General features: G+C 38.2%; 2 protein-coding genes across 2 annotated transcripts; one reads left to right on the top strand and one right to left on the bottom strand.

Annotated features, from left to right (window-relative positions):
- Positions 1-1178: 1178 nt before the first annotated feature.
- LOC100375486 (acid sphingomyelinase-like phosphodiesterase 3b) lies at positions 1179-5664 on the bottom strand. Its single transcript, XM_085491608.1, has 6 exons — positions 5412-5664; positions 4613-4817; positions 4217-4464; positions 3850-4013; positions 3503-3683; positions 1179-2863 (listed from the first exon to the last, which is right to left on the bottom strand). The coding sequence occupies exons 1-6, from the start codon at positions 5506-5508 to the stop codon at positions 2346-2348; spliced, it is 1413 nt and encodes a 470-aa protein (XP_085347734.1). The 5' UTR covers positions 5509-5664; the 3' UTR covers positions 1179-2345.
- Positions 5665-7233: 1569 nt separating this feature from the next.
- Positions 7234-9047, top strand: LOC144359192 (uncharacterized). The gene is made up of 3 exons (XM_085490968.1): positions 7234-8340; positions 8449-8661; positions 8776-9047. The coding sequence occupies exons 1-3, from the start codon at positions 7234-7236 to the stop codon at positions 8845-8847; spliced, it is 1392 nt and encodes a 463-aa protein (XP_085347094.1). The 3' UTR covers positions 8848-9047.
- The last annotated feature ends 2 nt before the right edge of the window (positions 9048-9049 follow it).

Genomic DNA, 9049 nt, shown 5'->3' with positions numbered 1-9049 from the left:
TAAAACGAGGCTTGGGGACTCCTCTTGGACTCCCTAGCCAGTGTTGAAATAATATTTCTAATAGTAAGTCCTCCTGTAGTTTTCGTGATTTTTTCTAATTCTAGAAAAGCCTACCAGTATAAACTTGAAACCCTAACCTATTCTTTTGCAAATATACAAACACCTCATATTTACTGTATAACTTAGTTTTAAAATTACTTTTATAACGACATTTATAAGACATTCGATAAGTTGCCTGTCTGAGATTGAACTTGCTTGATATGTATTCTTTAGTATTATAATAATAGAAACCAAGAATAAATAAATTTAAATTGATAAATTTATTATTGATATCATTATTATTTGAGAATGTGTGTTTTTTCTTTATCTCTTTCAACTGTGTACCTTTTTTTTATAAACATATTTTTTCCGATATTTCCCCTGTATTTTTTTTTCAATATATTTTCTGTGGAGATTTCTCGTCATAGTTTATAGCGGTCTATCTGCGGTTTGTGTAACATAAGCTCACAACGTACTAACTTGTTAGGAATAATATTTTCCACGATTACAATAATAACCAGATCATCCTAAACACTCCAGTGCTTTGTAAGTGGTGTGTATTGATGGGTAGACACGCATATTTTTTTTGCTTGAAAAACACACACATTCATTTTAATAATTAACTTTTGTTACCATGATCACCATATTTTCTTTTATCACACATTTACAATTTTAACATTGGTCACAATATTTGTTGACAAAGATTCTCGACCCACTCAACAATTTGCTGTTCAATGCGAGTCTGAAATCCTGCGTTATGCTGGAAATCGAACAGAAAACAAAAACAGGACACACGAAGGTCATAGCGTTGTAGCGAAACAAATCAAAAAATTGTGTGGGATTCGAAAACGAGTTGTACAAATTTGATTGTGGCCCAGTTTGAAAATTAAAAGTATCTCAACGCATTATTCAAAGAACGGCATTTCTATATTGAGCTATAAAAAAAGAAATTTATATTCAAAACCAAATCGATGTTTGCGGTTGAGCATGTTATCATGCAATACACAAGATCTCGAAGTGAACGGGAAGTCACCTAAGGCATGTTAGTTTCATTCTACATGTGGTTTCTTATCACTATCAACACAAGACAAGCCTCACATCAAAGCATATTAAATATGCCATAGTAACCACACAATTGAAATATTTCATATTTTATTACTGTTGTAAAAAGGTTGGCGTCACACCATACTAAAGTATACAGTTTTTGTAGTTGTTCAATTTATGCATATCTCGTCAAAAATATTAGCTATTTCGACTTAATACCTACATGTACTTTCTGAATACAAATTAATGCAAATATGAAAATTCAACTACTAGTACAGTAGTACAAATTACCAGTACACGAAAATTCCTGAATGTGTGGAATTAACTTGACACTTTATTTATTTATTCTAATTTGTAAAACAGAAAGCCACCAGTGGCAAAAGAATCCTCCATATTTATTATTACCTTTCTAATGTCGTTATATACTGCATGGTCATGAATAACACAAGGAGTGAATATTCATGCCCCCTTTGTGGGGTTGAATTCTGTCATACAATCATTTTTGCTCATTTAGAAATCAAAATACACATTATAAATTCATGAAGACTCTGATTACATAAAAACATAATATTCATCTGAAACTGATAACATTTGAAGAGTGGGAGCTTCGTTCTGTACTCGCAAAAAAATCATATTAAAGAATTCACCACTAAAGGGCGGTGATATAAAGCCAGCACATGTATAATACTTCATATAATATAAGGAAATATTTTAAATAATACACAATTAACAAATTACTGATAATGCATGAGAACACATAAACGTGTGCTATTTCAAATCTGGGCCGCATAGTTGGTAGGGAAATAAAAACACTTATTTTTTCTATTTTAGAGCAAATCACATGTAACTCTCGTTCGATTTATTTATTGATTGAACGCCCCTACACTCTTTATTATTGCGATATTTATTTGGCCATGTTTCATTTGGGCCCCTTGAGTAAGTGAATATATAGAGCAAAGCGCCATATGTGGCAACGATGATAGAATGCTTCATTTTGATTTAAAGCGCGGTGGTCGTCGCGCAGTGCGTGTTCTAATTTCATGTAAATAAACAATGTATTTTACACGCGTTGTATACGACGCTGTGAGTCCCATATCGAACACGATGCGGCACGAAAACTACCGCCCTTTAAATATCACTATGTGCATGTCAATAGTTATAACCGTGTATTACTACAAACTAAAACTGACAATCATGAAATATTATTAGTGAAATAAAAGCCTCATGTAAGTGTCGAAATCTAATTTATCAAAATAAAAAAGTTATTCAAACATGATTAAGAAGAATACGATTACAGATAGTGTTGTGAGTTTTTCCAACCCAGCAGCAGTTGCCCACATGGTAATTGCGCTTGACTCAACGGCAGTTATACAATTAGCGTAGTCATCAAAGTCAACTCTCGTAATAGCACATAATTGTTCAGTCTTACACTGAGACTGGCACACGCTAACGTCAAAGCTGACGCTGTTATAGAGATAATACTTGTCAAAGTTGTCACTCTCTTCATTTTGGAACGACTCTGTCAGTTGCTGCAGAGAACTTGTCGTCACATCCGGGATACCGTAGACCTCCTTCGCAGAGTATTCGAGTTTCCAAATAGGATCATTGGAGGCACCAGTTTCAGAGAGGTCCTGGTAATACTGTTTTATATCGAGGATTTGCCATGTGTCACGGTCATATTCGAAGAGGCGGATGCCTGGGTTGTTGGGCCCAACACCCGATAAAGTCGTGTTCCATGGTGTGACTGCTGGAGTCAGGAATAAGGAAGCGACTGCATCTCCTGAAAGGTACAAGAAAAAATAATTTCATTTGTTTTACCTATATAACTTTATCGTTTCTAAAAAAAAAAATTTGAAAAGAAACAAGAAACAGCCGATGAATGTAAATATACAGGTATACATTTTGTTACTTCCTCAGTTTTTCATCTTTATTGTGATTTACTTTTTCTGAGTCAATATCCAAATAAGGATATGATTATGCAATAAAGATTATTATTATTAATATTATTATTACATATTATCCACCGATTACAATACCAGTCCGTCGAAGGTCAACGATATGTTTTTTTTTATTCGAAGACATGAAAAATGAAAAGACAGCAATGTCACTTGCTATGCATTGATAATTAATGAACAAATGATGGAGCATTTGTATTGATGAAAATTAATCGAAATTGTTGTTATATTACAAAAAGCTGTCCTATACTGTCGTGTTTACAGTGCAGACACTTTTTGTACGCAATGCACGTAAAATGATACTTATTTTACTTTCGTGAAAAAAGACATGGTAATTTACAACATAATGTGCGTAATTGCGAAATTGAAAAACAAAAGTCTGTCATAGTATACGTAACCAACTTTTACCACTGCAGAGTTAGCATTCCATGACAGAAAACATATTACACACAGATGATTCTCACCTTGATCATCGTAAAACATTCTGAAGCTGTCAACGTGTTGATGTGCGAAAAACTGACCAAAGATGACGTCAGAGTAAGTTGTGATAATCTCGATATATCTTTCGTTAAATTGCGGGTAAAACCAGGATTTCCCAGCATGACGTTCAAACACACCAGGGGGCACGTGACCAATCAGGTAAACCTATGGATGTCATGGAAACGAACATTTATTAGTCTGCACAATCGCTGTAGTTTGCACCAGAATGAGAGTGAGTAATTGAAATCTTGAAGTGTGATTATATTATTGCGGTATTAACAAAAATATCATGTATTACAGTTGTATATTATATTATATTATGACACTTGACCTTTTCGTCATTCTCTGTTGCATTTAACAAAATGTCTTCTAGCCACTGGAATTGGTCCCCAGGATCTTCCATATCTGCCGTCAACTTATCATTGGTGTAATAGTAGACTGTGTTAAGACCGACTATTCTGTGCCCAGTCTTGTATAGTGCAGTGTAGTAGGCCACTGTGTAGAGAAATACAAAGCTACATGTATGTACATGCATGTGCAATACCTGGGGTAAGAAAACAATCTGTTGGCATGACTACCGTCTCCTGTATTATTGATATACTTGCAGAAACACTGGAGTACTCCTAACTATCGGAAAATCCAGCATTTGGGAATTGTTACCGAGCATTCTTCGCTGATTTCCCACCACATCGCACTACCTTGTTTGAATGATTCCACTGCTCCAGGGTAGGATTCCAACCAGTGTTCCCACCAATCACCAACGGTTTCATATACTATGTTAGGCTCAGGCGGCATCATGTGTTTGGGATGATAGTCATGGTTACCCAGAACAGGGAAAACATGTGTATCTGGAAATACTTCCATTAAAAGCGAAGTCAGGTTCCAGATCATGTCTAATACTTTGTCTGTGTTTAGATTCTCGTTCGGGACATGGGGAGTGTCGTCCCTGAAAATGGTAGAAAATCATTGTAGTTCAGTATGTAAACTTTTGGTAATAATTTGTTATAATTACTACTAGTAGTTAAGAACAACGTCGAATGTCACTGATCCATGCATTAAATTATTGTAAACAACTACACAAAGATGACAGTTACCCGGTCCATATAATGAAGTCAGGGCTCGAGTTTAAATCTGCCATGGCATAGACGGAGGAATTGATAAGGGACCATGGCGAGTCACATCGATAATCACCCCAGTATGCCGGCGTCTCTCCATTCAAGTTACGACAGCTCGATGCTGGATAATCACCAGAAGTGTAATTGGGTTCGTGGTGAAAGTCAGTCACATGCCAAATTGTGCCTGAAAAAACAATAAAAACAAAAAAAACATGACATGTATTATGGAGGTGATAGTGGTGTAGAGAATAATATACTGTAAATGCCCCAAAAAAAATATTTAACAATAAAAATGAACTGTGAGATACCATTGCCTATCTTTTCTTAGGTTATATCATTATAGCTGAATAGTTGTACCATCACAGTTACTCTACTAGGAGAGTGACTGTGGTACCATTAAAGGGCGGTGGTCGTTGCGCCGCGCATGTGCGACATTTCCCACAATCCAATGCGTTCTTCTGTAAATCACGAGTTTTGACCTGGACGCGACGTGCACTAATTACCGCCGGCGACTCATACCTTCTAATCACCAAAGAAATTACCTAAATAAACTTAGTAACGTCTCAATGTGTGAAGTTCCATTGGCGCGATGACCACCGCCCTTTATATAAGCGCATTGTTTCCACGCTGAACTAGTACAGAACAAAATGGGAAACCACAAGAGACTGTGGGGGAACCGTATGAATGATTGTCATTTTGCTTGCTGATTTACCCTCGACAGAAATATTGGTTCGCGCCTTATTTACTCAGATTGGTAGTGAAGGATAAATACACTTACCTACGTTGGCTGAATATGTGTAACATACAAGGAAACAAAATACCGTACACAAGCTTACAACCCGATGCTTCATCCTCGTTATAATAAACCCGCTCATAAATGGAACCGATCAACTTATAACAACGTCAACTCCAGAGGTGACAACAAGTGTTGCCAAAATTTAACTGCGAACACGGCACATTAAAGAATCGTTTCCGGATCGCACCAATGTGTGCGAGATTGGTGTATATATTTTGCACCAAACGCCAACTTATATAGGAACAACAAACTGGCGAACTAAACAGGGGTTTCCCCTAAATTTTCCACAACGTACCGTGTGAGGCGCAGTCACCAGGCCGGACTTTGAATCTTTTCATAAAACTGTCAGAGCGTCACCGAGTAACATTTGTTTACTTATTTCAAGATTACCCTCTTATACTCTAAGCGCTTTTACAGACTCGGAAATATGAGACTGCATAATGACAATTCGTTTATTTCCTTGAATATTTTCTTAAATACACACTCACGGAAAAAATGATATTATGTATAAATATGCAAGCAAAAGGAAAATACTTGAAGCAAAGCTTGTAAAATATATTTCCCCTTTAAAAAACTTACTTTTTAAAATTTTCTAGCAGATTTTACTTATCCAAATTAAAAATAAAAATAATACAACAAAAGATATATAAATCTCTAAGTTTAATTTTGTAAAATGTTAAAATCAGCTAAAACAGTGGCATGTAATTTATACTACACTATCAATATAGTTATTCAATAATTTACGTTTATATACCTTTTTAAATAAAGAACAATTGAAACAATTTTGAATGTTACTAGGAATACCATTCCACAATTTTGCACCAATGTGTGTCAAACACATAGATTGAGGCGGTGTATTCTGCCATACTTTCACTTGCTTCGCTCGTGAAAGTACGGCCGCAGGATACACCGCATCACTCGTGAAAATAACTTCCATACGCAACGAAAGCCACGGGGAGGGTGTGGGGTTCTGTCATATTATTTCCTAACAATTTCAATATACTAGTAGTTTATGGCTCGCACGGACGATTTACGCGTTGTATGTAGATTCTGGCTGTTTTATTACGCGTGAAACTCTTGTCTTTTCTAAATTAAAACTACTTCGACCTTCTTCACGAAAAAATCACTATCAGCTATCCATAACATATTTTAAAACTTGTTTACCAGTAGGAATAAATCAACACGATACCCCTCTAATAACAAAAACACGCCAATAATACGCGTGGTAAAAGTCTTCTGGCGTTTCACCACAAAATGGCGATGTGCGATGGCAGAGTTACCTTTGGTGCTCTGGGAACTCAGTGATAGAGAACGGTATTTACCTTCCGACTCCAGTCCAATCCGATTCTGGTCTTTTCGCGATCAATATAAATGAGTTTTCTGAATATATGCAAACCCCACTGAATGATTGAAATCTGGCGTTTTATTTTTAACTATCAATATTTATTTCATAATAATAGTAAGACAGCTATGTGACTCGGGCCAGCCAATTTTCATGAAATGACCGGCCAGGTTTAGCACAAATTTCACACACCGGAACTTGATTTTGCACGACATTGTTTTGTCAAACGCATGCTGATTTTATTTACTGCTAGTATCCAGTGCGACGGCCTAGACAAGACAACAGTGTACTAATGTTCTATAGTTCCAAATACGAATGCCCGCCTGGCGTTGGTGGAACGTAAAACTGTTGAGGAGAAAATAGAACTAGACTTGTATAGCGCTTTCAGGGAATACGTCGCCCCTAAATCTGTCGTCATTGTTTCGGGTTATTGGTCAAATAACAGGACTAATATCATACAGTATGTGGGAAGACGTGAACAGCTCTGACTCCCTTGACACAGTGGTCGACTCAAAAGAAAACCGACATGAGTTTTGTGCACCAGTCAGTGTACACAAAGTACCGTCAGGGACGATGCTGTGCGGACCAGTATGCGTTCTACGTATACCAAGCGATACAGTCCCTGCGGGTAGCAAAGACAGCCTGTTACACTCGGAAAAACAGACCTACGAGCGACTGCGTAAGAATAAATCAAGGGACGTGAAATTCGACCATCATGAAAGCTGGATGTCCGATCCGTTCATGCAGGCGGTAAAAGAAGTGGATGTAGCGGATATGATCATTAAGCGGGCGAAAGAAGCTAAAGAGCGTGCGTCGGTTGAGCTACGGTACGCCAAAAAAGCGTGTTCCGCGGCCAACGCTGCCGTGGACGTGGCCAGATACGTCGCTAAATGCGCAAGAGTCACCGCGCAGGTCGCTATAGAAATGACAAACCACGCCTCGTTAGAAGAAGCATTTTTTCAAGCTCGCGGTCGAAGTAAACTGTCGTATGACCAATTCCGAGCAGTTTTAGCGTTTCCTGAAAGTAATGACTCTTTTGCAGAACTGTTAATCAGCGACGGGAGTAACGACGATTTGCCGTCTTCCAAGGGACCCGGACATCTTCGCGACAGTGATAGTGACGATGAGGAACTATTAAACGGGACACATTCTGGGTACCTAATCGGTCCGAATGTTTCGCAAAAAGTACGAATGTGGGAAGACAAATCAACCAATCAGCTCCCAGTGAAGGTGGCCAAAAGCGCATTGGCTTCTGGAAACACAACAACTTGTTCAAAACCGATCGACATAGACGTTCCAATGCAGAGAAAAATGTCCGAACCAATGTCGTTGGTGGAGAACAATATCCACCATCATAACAGTTACGATGACAAGTATCCGTCTAGAATGTCACCTGACCCGGGGTCACCGAACAGCCCATTTTCCCTACGCAGTGACGCATCTCTTCCAACCGTACAAGAATTCCCCGTAATTTCTGGGAGAGGTCGACCAAAATTGCGACACAATCGTCGCAGCGCTCGGCGAGTCCAAATGGCGGAAACTTTTATGTACAGTAGCAGCAGCAGTGACGTAAGTAAATGTATTTTGATGTTTACATGATCAAAATAAATTTCCTTGAGTAGATACCATACTCCATTTAAAAAAAAATCATATTTAATTATATTCGGTCGTTTTCAGGACGAACCACAGAAGAAACCGTTGAAACCAAGAAGGACGAAGCAGATGGAGCGTCTGAGCGCTACTGAAATGCCAGGGGCGATGATGAGTAGACCAAACCATACACGCAGGAACCGTACCTCGTGTAGTAGTATCAGCGATGGCGGGGTGTCACCCGAACGGCCATGCTCTCCCCTCGTCCACGGAGACGATAACCTTAGGCTTGACATAAAGGTACCGTGACACGTGATAAATAAATATTGTTTTTCATTCGTGCTTTATTTCGCAATTGCAATTACGTTTCCTTGTACCACGCCCTCACAGTCTATTTATTTTATTCCTCAACAGCTATCGCCCTCAACCAGTCCAAACACCTTCCAGCCTGGCAAGTTGCGATCCGACACCACACAATGCGATTAAGATGCAAGATTATGGGAAGGATTTTTTTTATTTATACAAAACTGTAGGATAAGTGGTGTTGGTGGAGTGTTACTGTATTTTGCTTTATTACGACAACCAGATTATGCTGGTTAGAACCGGTTTTTGATTTGTGACCAATCATGTTTCATGGGAAGGAAACGCAATCCAACTAACTGAAATAAAACTGAACCAATTAGCAATA

This window comes from Saccoglossus kowalevskii, chromosome 16, assembly GCF_978046115.1.
Source record: "Saccoglossus kowalevskii chromosome 16, keSacKowa6.1, whole genome shotgun sequence".
NCBI classification, from domain to species: Eukaryota; Metazoa; Hemichordata; class Enteropneusta; family Harrimaniidae; genus Saccoglossus; species Saccoglossus kowalevskii.
Note: the sequence above shows the minus strand (reverse complement) of the source record. Positions and strands in the feature narration are given on the sequence as shown.

What these genes read in the sequence shown, in the direction of transcription:
- LOC100375486 (XM_085491608.1), bottom strand. Translation starts at nt 5,508, where the DNA reads ATGAGCGGGTTTATTATAACGAGGATGAAGCATCGGGTTGTAAGCTTG. An exon ending in AGTGGAATCATTCAAACAAG is followed by an intron (nt 4,014 to 4,216) that starts GTAGTGCGATGT and finishes TTCTCTACACAG; the next exon opens with TGGCCTACTACACTGCACTA. An exon ending in CAACAGAGAATGACGAAAAG is followed by an intron (nt 3,684 to 3,849) that starts GTCAAGTGTCAT and finishes TGACATCCATAG; the next exon opens with GTTTACCTGATTGGTCACGT.
- LOC144359192 (XM_085490968.1), top strand. Translation starts at nt 7,234, where the DNA reads ATGTGGGAAGACGTGAACAGCTCTGACTCCCTTGACACAGTGGTCGAC. An exon ending in ACAGTAGCAGCAGCAGTGAC is followed by an intron (nt 8,341 to 8,448) that starts GTAAGTAAATGT and finishes GGTCGTTTTCAG; the next exon opens with GACGAACCACAGAAGAAACC. An exon ending in ACCTTAGGCTTGACATAAAG is followed by an intron (nt 8,662 to 8,775) that starts GTACCGTGACAC and finishes ATTCCTCAACAG; the next exon opens with CTATCGCCCTCAACCAGTCC.